This window comes from Micropterus salmoides, unplaced genomic scaffold, assembly GCF_014851395.1.
Source record: "Micropterus salmoides isolate LMB-PRFRI ecotype aquatic unplaced genomic scaffold, ASM1485139v1 Ms_hic_scaffold_3, whole genome shotgun sequence".
In the NCBI taxonomy this organism is placed as follows: Eukaryota; Metazoa; Chordata; class Actinopteri; order Centrarchiformes; family Centrarchidae; genus Micropterus; species Micropterus salmoides.
In genome coordinates this window covers 15,099,465-15,120,955 of record NW_024042261.1, presented here as the reverse complement: position 1 = coordinate 15,120,955, position 21,491 = coordinate 15,099,465, and the positions used below count along the sequence as shown (strand labels likewise).

General features: G+C 43.7%; 1 protein-coding gene across 1 annotated transcript in view; it reads right to left on the bottom strand.

The window, feature by feature from the left end:
- The window catches only part of kirrel3b (kirre like nephrin family adhesion molecule 3b), a 164,552-nt gene that overhangs the window by 51,110 nt on the left and 91,951 nt on the right, over positions 1-21,491 (bottom strand). Inside the window, 2 exon segments of the mRNA XM_038693603.1 lie at positions 11,457-11,606; positions 16,564-16,713. Coding sequence (XP_038549531.1) covers positions 11,457-11,606; positions 16,564-16,713 — 300 coding nt within the window.

Genomic DNA, 21,491 nt, shown 5'->3' with positions numbered 1-21,491 from the left:
AATTTACATTCTCCAGTGCATGAATAGTCATGGACATGTGTTTCAGTTATTACAGGTTTTATGTAAACCAAAGATAACTAATATCAGATCAGTCACAAAGCGGTTGTGCTATTAATCAAATATAACGCCTTTGGTTTTACCTAAATACTGTAAAATAGACATAAGCTAACAGCCAGTTCATTAATTTGATCATTTGAAAAAGAGTTTGTTGGGGTTTTTTGGCTTTGTTAGATCATGACATAGATGTCATGGTAGTTATACGCTCCAATCAGTCCCTTTTTTGTGTGAGTGAAAAATCCAATTGCTATGTCACAGCGTACACTAACCTAAACCAGTCCCTTAGATGGGTAATTCCACAATTTTGCTGTAAGACTGCTTAAGTCTTATGGAGGTCCATCACCGCACCTAGTCTGAGATAAGATTTGGGCTTCATTTATATCTCCAAATCTACCAATGGTGGACATATTTGACTACACTCAATCAAAATGAAAAAAAAAAACAGTGATGTCAGAAAGCCTGGAATTCAGTGAGATCATTTACTTTTACTGCATAATCAATGTTATCCATAAATGAGACCAAGGCATATTGATGTGTAATTAAGTCAACAATGCAAGGCAGTAAGTCCGTCACCTCTGAGAGGGGCCTGAATAAACCCTGTGGAATATAAAGCTGCCTTTTTGTCCCGTGATGCATATGAATTCTCCAAACACCGAACATAAAATTCCACAAACACAAAACATAAAACTTGAATTTATGCGAGGGGAAGCTGATAACATGTGCTGGAGTTGGCTGAGAAGTCTTCTTCGGTCTGGTAACAACTGGTGTTACTGTAAATCTGCTGGGTTTTCCAGGCCAAACCAATATTTGGGGGACTTTTCCAAAGCAGCCAATAAAATTCTGCAAGAACCCCAGCTTTCCGGGAGCATGAGCAAGGGAGAAAAAGCAATTTGGAGGCGAATGAATAAGGGAGGGCTCCCCACAAGGAGGCTGGATGGTGTAGGGGAGGGGAGGCTGGCAATGTGTAGCTGCCGTAGAGCTGTGCTTCAGCAGACGTGTCCTGAACAGCAATGAACTTCCTGACTCGCCTGTCTATTTCAGAAGAATGCTTGCACGGGCCGCCTGTCACCTCAGCGCGACAGCTTGCAGAGTTTGTGATAGATAGATCAGGGGAAAAAAAGACAAAAAGGAGAGGAGAGGAATACCCAACACAGGTGGATACAAGAGACATGTGTGGCTCACTGGCCCAAATCACCGGCTCTTCAAGTGCTGTCATTGTACATCTGTTTGAAAGCCAGAATATCCTCAGTCATGTGGACCCACATGCACACATACAAAAGATGCTAAAAAACTATGAGTGAATGAATGAAAAACAAAGTGAGAAAAATACACAAAATCATTTTCTCTCATAAACACGATGACAGATGGCAATCACAAACAGCACAGATGACTGTACAGAAAATAAAAAAAGTAGCAGAGATTTGATTTGCAAGAAATTGTGTGCTACCGCATGGTAAAGAAACTTGGAGGGCAAATATGGGATAGCGGAAGGAAACAGTGGGGAAAAGGGAGGCAGAGGAAGACAGCGGACAGAAATTAAAGGAACAGTGGACAAACAAGAAGATTCAATGGCTGGGGTACACACGGACACAGTTTGGCTAACATTTTAAGTGCAGTATAAACACGTTTATAAATCTTTTGGTAGTGCTGGTGTCATCATCTACCAAAAGAACATGCCAAATAAAATGGAGGGAAGGGAGGATGAAGATTAGACGAGGAGTGGGGAGATGCCAGAGCTGTCAGAGACATGCAGAGCCTTCATGTGCAGCCACAGAAGCTGCTCTCCACAGATTGGGAGGGTGCTGACATTGTGGCTCACCACTCAGCTGTTTTGCGCTATATAGCTATATGTGTGTGTGTGTGCGAGTTTGAGGGTGGCAGTCAGCTATTTTGGGATTCAGGTTCCATAATCGCAGTTAAAAACTTTTTTTTCTTAAATGCTTATTTCGAGGTTCTGGCAATCATTAGCCGCTATGGTTTTTGATTTTTATTCATGCTAATCGTTAGTTTGCTATCAACAATTACAGTTAGCTGAATCAAATCTATATACAATAGTGTGAATTCAAATCAGCTCAGCACCTGTACACAGTTGGTACTGTTGTTTTGCAGAGCACAGATGCATCGTGTCATTTCTCCTCCTTCTGTTGAAATGCTGACAAAAAAAAAACATCCTACATACAGTCTGTCTTCCATAATCACGCACCTGTTCACATCCTTTCTGATATCATAGATGTAGTTATCATTCCATCTCATGTTTCAGACAAAATGGCAGAAATAAAACGTTAGTCATATTTTCTCCCAGCATGACTGCCGTTTAGGACACCTTATCTCTCCCATACTTCGACTGAGATTCTTGGCGAGACCTAAATTAACTTTTGTAAGAGACAAATTGGTTACTTACACTGGAGGCTCAAAAGCTTTTTTCTTTCTTTGTGTCTACTTCTAAAAGCACCACTCAGTAATTGGGAAATGCATATGACTCATTTCTATTACCTTAAATAATGAAATAAGGAAACAAAAAAAACACATGTGCATCTCAACAAATGCAGTATTGAGGCACAAAATCCTTAGAGGTAATAAAACAACTAACACCACTCCTTAAACAGCAGACTAATGTTACTTCTAGCCCTACTGAGCTGTCACAGTGTTCTACAGAGGCTACCCTGAGACTATTTACAACATACTGCGTGCCCCAATAATAATAATGGCGCAGGTGAACAGACAAACAGAGACAAGAGGAAAATTACTTCTTTGCATGAGCTTTTTTTTTCCAAGAAACAATAATAGCCAAATTGGATTCATTGTTATATAGTCAGTTGTGAAACAACTCGCACACTCTCAGTGGAGCACAAGGTTAGCACAACGGACAGCATAGACATTAATGGGCTGTGTTTTTCTCTGTATAAAAACTTATAATTCTTCAGTAGCTTTTTTAACCCTGCCCTCAAAGTTCACCTCCATGACTAAAAGGTTGGCAGTGCAATCCTTGAGAAATAATGAATTCAGACTTATTCACAGAAATGGCTGATTCAGCTTTGGCAGTTTGAAACAACAATAACAAAAGATACCCTTGGGCTTTTTTGTAGATGAATATTGTTGCTAATGCGCTGGTCCGAAACATTAACAATGTAGGAAAGGGAATACAAATATCTTGCACACAATTGCTCATTCAAATGGCATGCTATCAATTATGTTTGTCAGAAGTCCAGCGTCATACTTTGTTTATGAATGCCATTTTGAAAGATCTTGTGGAAGGTCTTGGAAGTTTCATCCGCTGCAACAACTGTACATATGTTTAATTTAACATAATGGAATGAACCAGATTTGGGTACAAATGTAAAGCTAACAAAATAGCATACTGTTTAACTCACAGCAGCAGTAAGAAAAAGAAGTGAGAATCAACAACACACTCTTGTTGTTTGAACAAATATGAATTTTGAGAACACTTTCTATGAGTCCTGCTATGTACATTATAAGTATTGCAATAATTAACTCTAAACATAGTCTAATTAAACATTGGCTCATTTGTAATGTCTTCAGACACATTTTAAAAATACTTGGCTTGCATAATGTATTATGTTTTTCTACATGATACCCGAGTTATGACATTTAAAAACATATACAGTATTAATTATATATGAATTTATTACTATAATTGCATTGCCTTTTAGTTCCTGATGGCTATGCGTTTTTCTTTGTTTACAGTGAAGTGAAATATTTTCTTCTAACGAAGTGTCAAGCTTTCTAACCACTCTTTATTTGCTTTAAGGTTAATTCCCAGCATTTCCCAGCTTTTGCTGGTCAATAGCGTGGTCTGCAACATGACCTACATGACCGTGCACTGGGCAGAGATGGAACAGGGAGGTAAATAATTATGAAATGTTTGTTAAAAGTGTATCTTAAAGTAAACCAAGCTGATCAACCTCGCTTGCCCTTGCTAGAGTTTGACAGGCAACACTTTGTCTCATTCTTGGCAAACTTGTTTTTTGCAAAAAATTAATAATATCTATGCTTTAGGTTTTAAGGATAAAGTGACAAAAATTTCATTACATGAGTTTATGTGACCCAAGCTGATTAAAAGCTATAGTGGTAGCAGTTCAACTCAAATTAATCACATGGAAATGAGTGCAATAGTGAGAAATCATCTCAGCCACTTGTTTATCTCTAGTAAATACCTGATGAGCAATTTCTTTCCATCGAGCCATTCCATTTTTTTTCCATTAACGGAAATTGCATGGATGTACAAAGCGTCTCTGCATTAATTGCGAATCCTTTGAACACAGTATTTGAAATTAAGAGAATTACGTAATTAAATGAATCTGCGCCTCGGCATTAACTAGGAATGATTTAGTGATTCATGCAGAAAAAAAGACAAAGTGAGAGAAAGGGTGACTGAGACAGAGAAACAAAAACATTTAAGACAGACGGATCTATCAAAATGTCAGCAATGAGTCAATAAATGGCACCACATTTCAGTATGACGTTATGAGACACTTCCGATTTACCAAAAAACTGAACACCATAAAGTGGATTTTCAGCCAAACACGTTAATCAAACAATGGTGATCTCCCTTCCCTTTGTTCTCGTGGTCCCCAACCTAAGGTAGAAAGATTAGAGCAAAGGTCTGGAGCAGTGCCAACTTAGTGCGAGGGATATAATTAGCCTCAGGGGTCTTTTTTGGACCTGAAACCCTCCATTCTCTTCCTTCATGACTAATTCACCAAGCCCTTGATTCTCCTTTGGCAACAGAAGCTAAGTCATGCAAAGGCTCTGAGGGGTTAATTTCACCGTCCATTTGTTCTTTTGATGAAGGAACTTTCAGTATTGTTTATAAATGTTGATGTGTTCAGATGTGTGCTCTGTCGTCCACTTGAAGTATTGGCTGAAATAAATTAAAGTAAAATAAAAGGCCTTTGCTGCTCATTACACATATATACCAGTGCTTCTTATAAATGGGCAAGTCAGGTAAGGTCACTGCTGCTACATCTTTGTGTCAATAGGAGGAACTGCTTTCCAGGACAAACTTAGCAAATTACAAAGAAGAAAAGCTGAAAAATGGAAACACAGTAGTATCTTTGCTTTGGCAGTGATAAAGGTCTTTCTCTATGTGTTAGTAAATATTTATGTTATGTTACTTCCAAGCCTATCAAAGTTCCTCTGATATGGCACATGGAGGAGTTTGGGCTGATATTGAGTTATGAAAGAAGGAAGGGAGGGTTTTAGATTTATTCTGCTGTCAGCTGGGGAAAGGCAGGCTGTGTGTGTGTGTGTGCTGGTGGATGTGGGGGTGTGTGTAAGCCTATTGTGTATATATATTTGTGTGTGTGTGTCGGCATAGGTGTGTGCAGCCATAGCTGTCTTCCAAGTCGATAGATACACTCTGTCACCACTGGCAAGTAATTGACAGCTCGGAGTTTGCAGTGACACAGGCCTTGCATATATTTCCTCCATTACCTTGTGTGGATGTCAGCCTGGAGTTCTCCCTGGCAGTGCATTCAGAAGTCAGCTAGCTCGGCAGGGGATTAAACAAACACCCTCTATTCAGGCTTATGGGGAAGAATGATAAACTCTCTCACCCTAAATCAGCCAAATAGGTAATAAAGGCTTCCCCTTTCTCAGTGCTGATTGGTAAGTTTATATAAATAAAGTAGGGCCAACTACCGCACTTCCTGCTCCTGTACATTGCTTGCAGTCGAAAGCAAGCATCAGCAAATCATTTTTTTGTTTTAATTATTCTGGGCATTCAGTGTAGCATTTGCCAAATCAGAAAATCACAGTGTCAAGGGGATTCAAACAAAAATCAAGATTTTTTGCATCCTCTGTGTATGGCAGTTGTTCACTCCTACATGGAGCTGTATTGAAATGAAATGGTAGTTCCCCTTCGAGGGAACTCAAACTGCGTCGGTGACGACACTATGGGAACGCCCCTGGGCGTGGCAGGGCTGAACTGAATGAAACTACTCCAATCCTATTGGTGTTACTAGAACGGTAGTGTGTGACGGCATAACCGGAGGGGGTATATAAGCACGCCGGCACATAGGACACATTAGCTTCTTTCTATTCAGCAGGCACTCTGGCTATGTTTGGAAGCTCCATTTTCTTCTGCCCCTGAGGGTGCTGAGGTCTCGAGCGGCTCTCTTCCTAGAGGATGGTCGGATGCGCTCCCCTCGTGGCACAGGCCCCGCGGTCGCTGAGGCGTTGCGGCGGCTCCGATCCTGGGGATCACAACGCGAGATCGTCAAGGGTGCCGGAACGGCTGAGGCCTTTTTCCGGTCCTCGTCGGCGGATTCCTCCTCCCCTCGTCCCCGATCGGGAGCCCATTTCTCGGTTTCTCCCACTCGAGGGGCGAGTCCGGAAAGGCTGACACGATCTGGCTCTGAGGAGCTAGATGTGCTTAGCATAGAGGAAACGGAACGTCATCAGCCCTCGCCAGGATACGAGGAGTTGTTGGAAGTGGTGACGCGGGCCGTGGCCAAGCTGCACATTGATTGGCCACAGGCGGTGCAGCAGCCATCGGCAGGCAGCAAACTAGATGAAACTAGACGGCTGGACTACGGCAACGTTACAGGAATCAGACAGCACGGCTACGGAGCGATGCCACGAGTGGAGGAGGCACTGGCTAGCTACCTCTCTCCCAACCTCGCCTCATCCCTCCGGACGCCGGCGCTCCCCACCAAGCCGTGTCGGATGACGTCAGATTTGGTGGGCAAGGCCTACATGGCAGCGGGTCGAGCTGGTGCCAGCCTACATACGATGGCTGTCTTGCAGGCATCACAGCCCCCCGGGAAGACGGATCTGAGGACCGTCATTCAGTCTCGGTGGGCCCGGGGGAAGAGGTCCTGAGACCTTGAGTAGGGGGACCCACCACCACCCCCCGCCTTCTCCCCCTCCCTGCCCCCCTTCCCCTGAGAGAGGCCGATCGAGGTCCCCTCTCTCATGGTGGCTCCAGCAACAGGTGTTGTTTCTCCCACCGCTTCAGCGCTCGGGACGCGCTAGCCGCCGGCAGGCCCTCGCCGATCTGTCCGCCCCGAGGGGCAACATCCGGAACACGACTGGGCTCACAGACCGTGGTTCACCGGCAAGCCTTCCCTGGCGGTCCTCCGCCTCAGGGCGCCACTGGGGATTCCCGCGGGACACGGCCACCAGCCCCGAGGGGCAGTAGTAGATGGCTACAGGCTGCGGTTCCTGGTTCGCCCCCCCAGATTCTGCGGGATGGTCGGGACTACAGTACACGCAGAACAGAGCCAGGTGTTGGGACAGGAAGTCCGCTCTCTGCTGAAGAAAGGGGCCATAGAATTAATTTCCCTGCCAGTCAGAGAAGCCGGCTTTTAAAGCCGATACTTCCTGGTCCCCAAGAAGGACGGAGGATTGCGTCCGATTTTGGATTTGCGGTCCCTGAACCAATCTCTGAGGAGATTCAGGTTCAGGATGCTTACCATCCCAGCCATCATCAGCTCAACGCGAAGAAGAGCGTGCTGACACCTGCCCAACGGACTGCGTTCCTAGGGTGGTGTGGGACTCCTGCACGCATCGAGTCCATTTTATCCTCAGTGACCAGAGTGCAGTTAGGCCGCGCCATCACTGTAAAACACTTTCAGAGGGTGTTGGGTCTTCTGGCAGCAGCGTCCAGTATAATACCTTCCGGACTACTGCACATGAGAGCCCTGCAGTGGTGGCTAAAATCCAAGGGATTCTCCTCGAGGGGAAATCCGCTCCGTCTGATACGGGTTACGAGCGGATGCCTTCGTTCCCTGTCTGTATGGAGGAAGCCTTGGTTCCTGTCCCAAGGTCCTGTGTTGGGAGCAATCTGTCGCCGAACAATTATTTCAACAGACGCCTCACTCACGGGATGTGGCGCGGTCATGGACGACCGCTTCGCGAGAGGCTCCTGGGAGGAGCATCATTTCTCTTGGCACATAAATTGCCTGGAAATGTTGGCGGTTTTCAGGGCTCTTATGAGTTTTCTGCCCGCTCTCCACGGTCGCCACGTCCTTGTCAGGACCGACAATACGGCGGTGGTGGCCTATTTGAATCATCAGGGGGGTCTGCGCTCGCGCCCATTATGCAAACTGGCACATCGGATCCTCCTGTGGTCCCAGGAGAGACTGCTGTCCCTCAGAGCGATGTACATCACTGGGACCCAGAATCAAGGAGCAGACCTGCTGTCGAGACAGGGGTTGAGGCCCGGGGAATGGAGACTCCACCCCGAGGTGGTGGAGTTATTATGCGAAGAGTTCGGCCCCATAGACGTGGACTTGTTTGCGTCCCGAGAGACGGCACACTGTCCCCTGAGGTTCTCCCTAGTACCCCCAGCCCCGCTAGGGCTGGATGCCATGGTACAGATGTGGCCGAGGCTGTGTCTGTATGCGTTTCCCCCAGTCGCTCTGCTCCCGGGGGTTCTGGAGCAGGTCCGCCAGGACGGCGTCTGCCTACTACTAGTAGCCCCGTTTTGGCCGGCACGAGTATGGTTCTCGGATTTAATATCGCTCCTCGAGGGCCCGCCCTGGCAGGTCCCTCTGAGGAGAGACCTGCTGTCCCAGGCGGAGGGCCGGATCTTTCACCCGCACCCCGCCCTGTGGCAGCTATGGGTCTGGCCCCTGAGGGGGTGCAGTTCTTAGAGGCGGGTCTGACGACAGGAGCAGTCGAAACGCTGCTCAGCTCCAGAGCCCCGTCCACGAGAAGGATGTACGGCCTAAAGTAGAATGTGTTCACCACCTGGTGCAGAGAACGGGCGGTGGACCCAGTTACCTGCTCGGTAATTGTGATACTGGAGTTCCTCCAGCACCATTTCTCCGCTGGCCTCTCCCCGTCCACGCTCAAAGTATATGTGGCTGCCATTGCAGCATTCCACGCCCCTCTGAGTGATGGGCCATTGGGGAGGCGTCCGCTGGTCGTGCGCTTCCTCCATGGAGCCCGGAGGATTAGACCCGTGACTCGTTCCAGGGTTCCCACCTGGGACCTGGCAGTGGTTCGAAACCTTCGAACCCCTGGAGTCGGCTGAGGCCAAGCACCTGACCCTTAAGATGACCTTTCTCCTCGCTATCACCTCTCTGAGGAGGGTGGGGGATCTCCAGGCACTTTCGGTGTCTCCCCAATGCCTGGAGTTTGCCCCGGGGAGGGTCAGGGCCATCCTGCACCCTTGTCCAGGTTATGTCCCTATGGTTCTGGCCAGACTGGCAGGGTCCACGGTGCTGCAGGCGTTTCATCCCCCACCTCATGTGATGGCGGAGGACGGGAGACTTCATCTGCTCTGCCCTGTCAGAGCACTGAGTATTTACACTCTGAGGTCTTCCCGGTGGAGGAAAGCAGACCAGTTGCTGGTGTGTTTGGGTCCCCCAAGGCTGGGCTCCCCGCTTCTAAACACACCATCAGCAACTGGATCGTTAAGACTATTTCCCTGGCCTATCAGGTGCGCAGTTTGCCTTCACCTATGGCCGTAAGGGCGCACTCTACTCGAGGCATGGCGGCTTCTAGGGCCCTTCTCACAGGGGCGTCACTCCAGGATTTGTGTGATGCAGCTGGCTGGGCCACCCCTCACACTTTTATCCAGTTTTACAGTCTGGACCTGCCTTCTGCACCCGACACCCGTGCGCTCTCTTCCTAGTCGTGCCATCAGGTTCTGCACGCTGGGGGCAGGCGGGGTTTCAGTGCGGCCTAAGTGGGTATCTCGTTCCCATAGTGTCGCACCGACGCAGTTCGAGTTCCCTCGAAGGGGAACGTCTCGGGTTACGTATGGAACCCTTGTTCCCCTCGAAGGGGAACGAGACACTGCGTCGGTCCACCACACCTCATCCCGCCTGGAGTGCCTTGCTTCATAGAAAGGGCTAGTGTGCCGGCGTGCTTGTATACCCCCTCCGGTTACGCCGTCACACACTACCGTTCTAGTAACACCAATAGGATTGGAGTAGTTTCATTCATAGTTCAGCCCTGCCAAGCCCAGGGGCGTTCCCATAGTGTCGTCACCGACGCAGTTTCTCGTTCCCCTTCTCGGGGAACAAAGGTTACATACCGAGACGTTTCATACATATGGAAAATCTTGAAAGGATACTAAGGAGGCAAGAGGATTTGCCATTAAATAGGATATTTTAGTGGTAATATTGCTGATTGCTTAAAATGAAAATTGAATTGAATTGAAATTAATTAAATAAAAAATTAAATGTAGTTTAACAGCTGAATTGATCATATCCAATGAGATGTAAAGATACACATCTTGAATTGTCAGTGACTCTTCTTTCAGTCAAGCATTATGTCAGAGCAGCTAAAGGTTTGAGGTAGAAAAAGAAGGACAACAGTAGACGGTAGGCAAGTGCAGTTGCAACAGACATTTTTAGCTCACTGTAGTATCTGTAATTATTCACTCATATCCATTTGCAGGGGGCTTGGCAGCCAGAGAAACGTTATGCCGCAATTTGTCTTCCCTCTCTCTTTTTCTCCTGCTGCCTTCTCCTCTACAAATCGTTAGTTTCACTTTTCATTAGGCCGGATCAATAAGGCGGATCAGTCGCTCGTGGCGAGGACAGTGCGTGACAGACACCCCCTCTCTCTCGCTCTACTCTTTTTTTCCTGCTCATTCCTCCTCCATTGTTCTCTTTTGCTCTGTCACTGACTCAAGCTATCTTTCCAGCAATCCTCTGGTGAGGGAGGTTGTGATAGGCAGCAGGAGACAGGAGGCAGCAGGAAGCTTGAAGGGCCCAAGAAAGCAACGTGAGCCAGTGATTGCGCTATAGTGCTACTCAATAAGGCAGAAATGGCAATGCTGAATGATAACCCAATAAAGTTTAATTAAGAACCAGTAACCTCTCAAGCTTACAGTAATAATGAAAGTGGAGGCTGCATGCAGAGGAAGGAAATTAAAGTGGAAATGTAAGGGTCTGTAAAAGTTCAGTCATATTGACACTCTGCCAAATGGGAAACATTAGCATTGATTTAATTCCTTTCTGATGGTTTTAATACAAGATTTATCTTTTGTCCTAAGGTTTCAATGAAGATTTTTTTAACATGTTAGATTGCATGTGAGTGCCTCTGTTTGTGTGTGTATTTATATTTATATTTCTCTGCAATTGGAAAGTGAACGAGGACACATACTGTTTACTTTGTTGTGAAGCACCACTTTTGTTAGGGCCCCTTGAGCTCTGGTAGTACTTCTGTCCAGTGTTTAGGCTCAAGAGTGTAGATTTCGTTTGAGTATTTGGGATGATACATATGAGCTAAATTGGTTTTGTGATGCTGATGGGGTTTCGTCATTGTGGACGTTAAATCCTCAGAAGCTCTCTGAGAGTAAGAAGCCAGTGAAGCCTTTTCCATGAGTCGCTTTGCAGCTCAGTGATGGGAGTCGGGAGGTGGCTGGCGCTAGTACAGTGGTGTTGTTTGGAGTCAGTGTGTGTTTAATTTGGACTCACCCAGCACAGTGAGACGGGCAGGACGGGACCTCATGGCAGCCTGGACAGCCTGGCACTCAAACACAGCGTCATCCATCAGCTCGACACGCTGGATTCGCAAATGATGCTCTCCTGAACCGTGGTCGCCAATCACTGTGTAACGAGGATAGCCTGCAGCGCAAACACATTTGTTCATTTTAATCCCCCTTCAAAATCAAAATACTGCTCATTTGCCAAATGCAAGAAGGTAATTTTGAATAGTTTTGAATACTTGCATACTACAACAAAAATACACACATGTATACACCATCAGCTATAACATGAATGTTATTATCAGGTTGTTGGTTTTAATTGGTAAAGACATAAACAAATATGTTGTTGATGTTAAAATGCTGGCTTGAGTGTGTTAACTGTAATGAACAACAGTAACCAGATGATCGAAATAGGCGGCAGGTGAGACTATTATAGATTTATAGTGAGTATGTTTTTTTGATTGTTCATTTGCTAATTTACTCACATTTTCATACAATGTTGAAACATGACATTATAGCATTCCTGGAAATGTTAATGAGCTGCTGTGGAGGTTGCTGCATTCTGGAGAATGATGTTTTACTGCAACCGTAAACAGGAACAGCTAGAGTTTGAGTTGTTTCAGCATTGCTCTGTAAAATGATTTATTGTTTAATAATGCAAGAAAGCAGAGGAATATCCAAGAGACCTGGGCATTTTACACAAGTCAAGTGAGATGGTTTTAAAGGTATCCCCTTAACAATTATAGCAAAATGCATTGAGAGTGTGTTGTGGAGTGCATCCCTCCACCGAGGCAAATAAGCAGGAAGAAGAATGTCTTTGACTGGGAAGCTTTATGGGATATTTCGCATGCTTTTGGAGTTGCTCGTCTCTGAAGACCCCTTTTCTTTTTTCTCCTCCCTTCATCTTTGTAATTACTAGGGATACACTATATAGAATGAAATGAGAATGTCTGTTCATAAAAAATGTTGAGAAAAACTGTGAAGCATTTCCAGCAAAGAACTGCTTTTTCCTCCAGTGGCCCTTAAGTAATTGATCAATGATGAAACTCGTGGATAGGATTGGATAATTTTACAGCAGAACAAGGCCAGGCTTTTAGCAAAGCCTCACTCTAACTTTGTAGCTTTGACAAAGAAAACTTCACACTTTAGACTCACACACTTGTCATTTCCTGTCCAAAACAGCTATCAGTGCCCATCCAACTGCTGGGTCGTTGCCAACAAATGTTGGGGATAAAAATATTGATTTCTCAGTAACAGCTTACCATTGACTCAGGTTCACTTCAAAGATCCGCAAACACTTCAGTCTTTCACTGTAAATGTTTTACAGGCTGGTTATATGTTTTAGCACCCAAAGGGAACATAACAAACTGGCCAGCCTTATAACAGCTTTTAAATCCTTGCATTTGTCTAGTGCAAAACCCCCTTGTATGCTCAAAGTCCAATTAGTGACTGTTGCTTCGTTGAATCCAGATGCCTTTAATAGAGCATGGAGTGGGCCTCACACTATGCTGGTGGGGTGAGTTACAGCCGATTAAGCCACCCTTTGCATTTCATCCTCCTACGTGTAACCTTTAATCCATACGGTGGGGGACGGACAAAGGACAAAAGAACGCCAGAATCTAAAAATTAAAGCTGGGGACAAGATAAACAGATGAAGGCAAAATTAGTGGCAAGCCTACCTGTGGATGTTTTGTGGGAAAACTAGTTACACAGGCGATAAAACATCCCCTTTCTTTGAATTTCACATGAGTTGCTACAGTGTGTCCTACACTGAGTGATAGCGGGGCTTCAGTAGACCAGGTTGTAAATGTAACAGGGTTAATAGATACCTGATCACAACTAAAAGCTTCTATTAATAGCATTAATAATCATTGACTGAAAATAAGCCTTCTGCTTTCTCATGCTCAGAATAATGTCTAAAATAGAGGACGCACCATTATGTGCACAAGGTCACGAGAGAACCATTTTGCTTCAATTTTATGTTCATTGATGAGATTCAAAGCAATAATGCCATTGCGGATCACAAGGGTAATGATCATTGCACATTCTAAATGATGTGACCTTGAGTTGACTCCGGTCCGCATAGCGAGAGGTTATTGTACCTGCTCAGAAACAGAGTTGACTTCAAAATGCCTAATTGCACCAAGGTATAAGCCATGTACATTTATGTTACACAAACAGATGATCTGGCCAATTACCTCATCTGTGCCTCTGGCAAACTCAATATATTTTTTGCTGTGTGAAAATATGGCTCTGTTCCAGTTTCTCTCTGTGCGTTAGCAAGATCCAAAAGGAAAAGTAATTTGCATTTGTGGTGGACAGTAAATGATAAGAATTTTGAAATATCATTTTCAAAACATGCTGTGAAGTGTTTTTGCCACGTTATCAGCACCTTGATCACACACTTTGTCAGTATGACTCTTATAATGGCACACATGAAGACTGATCACCTCTGCACATGTGATGTGTGCCTATAAAGGGCCATTGATCTTAGATCTCAGCGATTTTCAAAGACACAATGTGTCACCTAAAGCAAACAATGTAAAATAGGCCCATTAAGGAGTAATGAATCCATCAGGTGGAAATGGATTTGTCTTGAGGCTGGAATCAATGGTGTATGTGCATGTGAGTGTGTGCATATAAGTATACAGACATTTGAGGCATGGCCTAATGATTTATAGCATTCACCTAGAACATGTTTCAAACAGTGTAACCATCAGGGGATAGAAACAGGTTAGCTGCAGATGTGAACAGGTGACTGGTGTTCAGTTTGCTCTTGAGGGGTTAGTGTCACATGCCTGCTGGTGAAGGTTTGCTAATTGTCAGCCTCTATTCTCAAGAGCTCATTCTCCTATATCCTAAGTGTATGGTGGAATGTAAACAAACACCTCCTTCTCCATCTTCACTGCGTGCGCACCAGGAGAATTCACTTATAGCTGCTTTGTCTGTTGCCACTATCATCACGCGTAGCAGATACCTTCTCTGGCATGCATATTCATGTCATTGATTGGTGTGTTCTGAGCAGTTGTGGGGCTATTTTACTTTTCTTTAATTAGGGTGGAAAAGCGTGACACAAAAGGGAATGAATGGGAAATTCAGGGACAGATATGCATCATTGGCTATTGTGCTGTAATTTCTTGCTCTGAATAGTGAAAGAGTTCTCTCAGTTTAATCACTGCTCCTGTGAATGGAAACAGGTCCCAGGCGGAGCACAACGTTGCCGACGCAGCTCCTTTACATGAATAGCCGAGCAGACCTATATTATGGAAATGCTCCATGCAACATTTGATTCGTCGCACTTTTTATGTATACAGCTGCCACTTTCCTTTCATTGTGTACATCCTGCAGTGGATGTACCATTACTCTTTTAGTGCTGCAAGCACTGCTTGTGTATGTAGGCAGGAGTGATAAAAAGGACAGCTGTGGAGCGCTTTATTTAAAAAAAGTGTCATCCATCTCAATAGAAGGCACTCAGCCCCTGTCTGTATCATACTGTTGATTCTACCTATCTTCTCCAGGCAGACAGCAATTCCTCCTCACACAAAACCCTGTGCATTTTTGAAACAGTTTAAGTGAGAAAGATCACTCCAACTCTACATCTCGGGCCTGATTATTCAGCCAAATAATAAGAGAATATTGTTGGAGGAGGGCAAGGTCAGGATAACTGCATCTCGTCTGTGACTGTTAGACTATTCACAGATGTGATGTGTGTTAAAGGTTGATCTACTGAAGTTCCCTTGAGTGTTGTGAGCCACTATTCTCTCTATATTCTCCGTTCGATTCCTTCCTCTGTCTTCAGCTGTTGTTGAAATGAGATTTCATCTTGATTGTCTTGTCTTTTAAAATCAATAAAAATAGAGGAGGATACAACAAACTCTACATCTCTGCTCCACTCTGACCCTAAATAAAATTGTACTCTCTCTTGCTTCCTCTCTCTTTCTCATTCTATTTCCAGCAATCATAAGTACTGTCCCTGTCTGCCTCCTCTTCCTCCAAAGGAGACTCAGAGACTGCAGGACCATTGTTTACTGCAACCTCTCATCCTCCCCTGGGTCTGATAAGAACCTGAAGAGGGAATAGGATGGCTTTACTGGGGTTCTGTCAGGCACTGAGGTTTAATTACAGACCAATTCGCAACAGGGAAGGCCTCTCTGAGCGTTTGCTAAAGGTCGGAGGGTAGAAGACCACCAGTCTCAAGTGAAATACATCTTTAATCATTCCTGAAACATAAGAGACGTTGATGTGTTGAAAATGGATGCAATTGAACGTTTTGTCACTGCTCTTTGAAATGTCATCATTTTTATTTCTCAGTGGTTACACAAAGGTGGTGTGTGAGGTAAATTCCGTGCCCTTATAGAGTAGCGCATCCTGCTGTGTATGGAGTGCTGTGTACATATTCAAATAGATCTCTGTTTTGGAAGACATTAATGATCATTTCAGAAGATGATGCGGGTGCACTACGCTTTTATGGGTTTTCTCATTCAATATCTCAGCGCTTCAGAAGGTGGTAAATGTTTATTTAGAGGAGTGATGTGTTTCCTTGAAATTCATCAAGGTCATAAATATACATTAAGCCTCGATTGGTAGAACAACAGGCTACTAGATGACAGTGCAGTAGTCGTTTTTACTCCAAATTAAACAATTAAGGCAATTATACATGAGGTGCAGTGTAATTAGAGGATGCCAGCTACTCTTCAAAAAGCCATTTAACAGCCTGAAGCACCAGAGGAAGACCAGTGCCACTATTGATTTCACATTTCATTCAGATTTTTATGCTTCTCTGCCAGCGATAGGATAAGAGATTTAGGTATGCATCTAACACAGAGGCAGAGTGATTTTTTTATTCTGTTTGATATTGAGTGATATAATTTTGGGTTTTCCTATGTAACACTTGTAATATAATACTTATTTTGTAACACACTATTATGAGACCTCTTTTATCTGTTTCTGGGGTTATATATTTGGCATATTTTGAGGGTATGAGGTTGATGTGGAGGCTTTAGATGACAAAAAGCAGCTATTATACTGGAGAACTTAATTAATAGAGGGAACTGAGGGTGATGGAGAAATGCAAGGTGATAAATGCTGTTCCTTACCAGAGAGGTCTCTGCCAACTCCCAGCGCCAAGCCATCTTTGATCCACAGGACAACACCATGGTAACCGGGGATAGTGCATGGTAACGTCACAGGCTGGCCTGCCACCACCACCAGGTCCTGTGGCTGCTGGGAAAACATGGCCTCCGCCCCTGAAGAACAAGAGAAGCAGGAAAAGGTTAGGTCTGACCCATTTTATATATCATGGCATTTTAATATAACCAGGAGAAGAGGGCATAGAACATTCAATATCAAAGAGGGGAATAAGTATGGTTTTACAAACAGCTGCTTTTAATGTTTCAAGTGCTGAATGGAGGGAAAATAAAGGGAAGTGCACCATACGACCATTTCCACCAATTTCACTCAAACCTCTTGTCAGACTCATGTTGAAAGAACCCTAAAGAGTGACATATAAATGTGGCACATTCTTTTACTGTTCATGATACAGAGACACGATACTGTACACGCATCAGAGGTGTCAGTGCTGCACAGGACTGAAGCACAGGCTAAGAGACAGCCGTCACAGCTCAGCTCGGTTCATTATGAAGGGTGTCGCCGTACAGATGGGCTGTGCTCATACACAGCACCACAGATAACACAATCTTGTCTGCCAACACTGCTCTAGTGGCATATATTAACTCAAGCTCACACCCATGTATTCCAACTGTGCAACTGCTATTAGCTGCACTCCTCTACTGCGTGTTCAGGTGGAAAGTGGTGTGCAGTGAACTCTATTAGAGGCAGAGGGTGTGTTAATGGGGAGGGGTACAATGGTGGTGGAGTGGTGGTGGGGATGAGGGGGGCAGAGTTGTGGATCAGAGTAGAGGGTACAGAGTGCTACTGATGTGTAGTTAGAAACACTGGCAGGGTACCTATCAACTGCCTACACACATATAGACAAACTGACATACATTCATCCAGACACAGTGATTTGGGAGCACAGATTGCAGCAAAGGTTTAAAAGTGTCACTTCCTCTCTCACACTTTACTGAGACACTTTTGTTCATAGCTATTCCTTACTTCTAAACTTCTATGTTCAATTACTTGGCTCAGAATATCTACCTTTTTCTTGAACGACTTAATATCCTGCTTTCTTGTAGATTCGCGTAGTAGCACAAACACGGGCACAAGCATGTAGCCCTATCATGCTGAAACGGGCTCACACACACACACACACACACACACACACACACACATACATACATTTTTTACGCAATTACATGCACATAAAAACCTGATCAAAGATGATAACATGTAAATTACAATAATAAGCAGAGCAAGGACAAAAAAGAACGTGAAATCGTGTTTTCATCTTTGAATCCCATTGTAGCCATCTACTGCATTTCTTTGTATTCTTGGATTTATATTCAAAAGAAATTACTTATGCTATTGCAGACATGGAAATTGATTAGCTTTGTTGCGCGATTTCAAACCACATCAGAGAAAGGATTGTTGTCATTCAGGAAACTGATTTTAATTCAGTTGGAAAATGCCATTAGACTCCACAACTCATATTTCAGCCTTGAAATGAATTCCTTGTGATGGATAGCTTGTTAAAGATGTAAGCAGAAGTTTTCCCTGTGTACACTGTCACACATTCCTGCACCACACACGCAGTCAGAAATACACAATCCTGTGCACTGCCACATTTTAATTAATATACATCTATTACTAAACCAACATCAGGAAAGCATAATGTGCTGTACCTCAAAGCATTTAATGGGCTTTTCATCATCTTAAGATTATATAGCTTCTCCCTGGCTAACCAGGCCCTTTGTGAATGGGCATGTACATTGTGGGTGATGCTGCCTGCATGAGACTTTATCTCACCATATGTATTGCCCTTCAAACCTACACAGGAGCAGTGATTAAACTGAGAGACAGCTTTGTTCAGCCCTGACTGTTTTCCCACATGGAGCTTATCTCAGCTGTACTCTCTACCCAGTCAGCAGCACACTAACATATAGACAGCTACTCAACAGATCTCTTGGCATGTTCCGGAAAAACATTGTAAATGCCAGGGAATCTTTTATCTGCTCAGTCATGACTGATATTATCAAACAGTTCAGTCTGTGCTGTAATTTATTTAACATTGGAGGGATCTCTCTGTTGGCAGCACACGCCTGCATGCTTCCTACAACCCATATCCTCACTGTTGTCCTTCTTCTTTGGACCCTTCATACCTTCTGTATTATCAAGAAGAAAACAGATGGGAGATTATTTTTTTCTGAGATCTGGCAGAGCAGCACAGTATCAGCTTGATTACAGAATTCAGTTAGGTGGAAAACATTGTTAGCCATTTTCTAAGCTGTTTCGTATTGTTTGCACAGAGACAGATTTTTGCACACAATTTACAGGAGTTCATGGTAATTCTGTGTCACACTTTGCCTTGAAACTGTTGTAAACAAATATTTGACTTCTCAAACAGCTCTCACAAAAAAAGTATTAATTAACAGTACTCAACAGAATCACATATCTCTCAGACAAATATACACATTAGAGCATGACTTAAAGGGGCACTCCATTGATTTTGCACATCAAGATCAGTTTACTCGTCATGGGGAGTACTATGTGGCCCCATGTAATGAAAGTTGTTCAGGTTGTTCAGTTATGTTGTTTTCATTTAAGAAATATAGCCAAGGTTAAACATTTTATTTTAGCCACAGATCAAGAGAAACTCATCCATGCTTTTAAATTCAAATTCAAATTCAAATTAGCTTTATTGGCATGTATAGAAACAATATTGCCAAAGCTAGATATAAAGTCCATAAGGACAATTAATTTCATACATTTCATTAGATAAGGAAATAAAACAGCAAAAGTTGTGTTAAGCGTGTGTGTGTCATCTCGACTATTGAAACTCCATTTATACCTGAAATCCTTTCATCACCTGCAATTGACCCTTCGCTAAACCCCGCCTCCTTTAGTTACTGTTGCTAAGTCCGACAAACTGCCTGTGCTGCTACTGTCTATTACTGCACGCCCTGGAGAAATATTGTAAAATGCGCTGGAAAAAGTGATCTCAGAAAGAAGCACACAGTTGTATTATACATTTGAAGGTTGTATTCAGGCTGTCAAACTTACTCAAACGGACGTGAAAACCTACCGATCACACATTACAAGTGAACCACCGCATCCCCCGACGACTGAGACAAAAGACAACGATATTAAAGATCAACACTGTTCCTGTACAGCTGGGTAGGCCACTATTCATTATTGGTATTACAATCATTAAAAAGCAGAACAGTTGGGACTTATTACATTCCATTGAGTAGGAAGTTAGCTAGCGTTAGCTAACTAACATTACATTAGGGACAATCCACAGCTGACATTTTTCTGGATTTATTTTAGAGTTTGGAAAGAGAATAAATCGTACTTCTCCTTTCAACCTCTCTGGGTAGCAACTGTAACTATTACAAGTGCCCCACGAACAGCGTTTGACCAGATCTTAGAAAAATACAGCCATAAAAAAAAAGAAAAGAAAACAACTCTTTTCACATTAGAGTCAATGGAGCGTAGCCATGAAAGTGTCGGACCTCAGTTAGTGTATTCGGGGCGTGGCTTAGCAAAAGGTCAATTAGTCCTAAATGCTGCAACTTGACTTTTACCACGCTGCAAATTCTTTTAACCATTGCACCTCAGTTTTTGCATTGTTGCACTGGCTGGTGTGTTTTTTTTTAGGATTGATTTTAAAATTCTTCTAATCACTTTTAAGGCCAGGCAAGAGCTGGCACCTTCATACTGTATATCTATAAGCTTTTACCCCTGTGTGAGCCAAGATACTCTGGCAGGTAGTTGCTAACAATTCCAAGGTCTATGCTAAAAAACAAAGGAGACAGGCCTTTGTCATCAGGGCCCCTACACTCTGGAAGAGTCTATCAGAGGAGATCAGGCTCGCAGAGTCTGTTCCTGGTTTCATCTCACTTCTTAAGACACAGTTATACAACAAAGATTTCATAAGTTTATTTTTCCACTATTTGTATATTGACTTGTTTATGTTTTCTTTATTGATTATAAACCACTATGTAATGCGTAATTTATTTGTCCCTTTTTTGCACATTGACTTGTTGACCATATTTTTTATTTTCTTTGTTGTACACCACTCTGTGTGATACTGATTTTGGTTTGACTTGTCTATGTTTTGCATTGATTGCTGGAAAGCACTTTGTTACCTGTATTTAAAAGTTCTATACAAATAAAGTTATTATTGTTGTTATTTATTATTACTCAGCCTGTGGAGACAGCTGTTTAATGTCGTCTGTGGCTCCGGAGGGAGTTTTCCAAAGACTAAAAATAACACCATAATAATAATACTTAAAATTCTAAACAAAAACACTGGCGACCTGTCCAGGGTGTACCCCGCCTTGCGCCTGATGACAGCTGGGATTGGCTCCAGCCCCCTGCAACCCTGTACACAGGATAAGTTGTTGACGATGGATGGATTCTAAACAAAAACCTGTGTTTCAAACTGGCTGTGTTTGAAAGATATAAGCATTTACCTGGCAAGGAGTGTCTAATACATGACAGAGTTAAGTTTGAATAGTAGAATCCAATGTTTTCTGATCTTGACCAATACTGGGGAGTAAAAGTTATCCCCCTGCTTTATGGAAGTGCAGTACTGAATGGTTAGGCCTTTTAAAAAGACCCTCTGACCAAAGCAGAAGAATCAAGGTTGCAACAGGTAGAGACGTTGCTGCATAGCATAGAAAGAGAACATGCATGACACAATAAGATTGTTCAACAACCACCAGCAAATCAAAGTCTAGACTGAGCACACCAAACCTGCTCAAACAGTGAAGAACACATGGTTTTATGTCTAAACCCAAAGTTTAGGGCCTTGAACGTGACTTCAGACATGCTCCTCTTGAATAGGGACTCAACACGTGAAACTTGGTGCTGCCTCTGTATCTGTATTATATTAAGCAAGCAT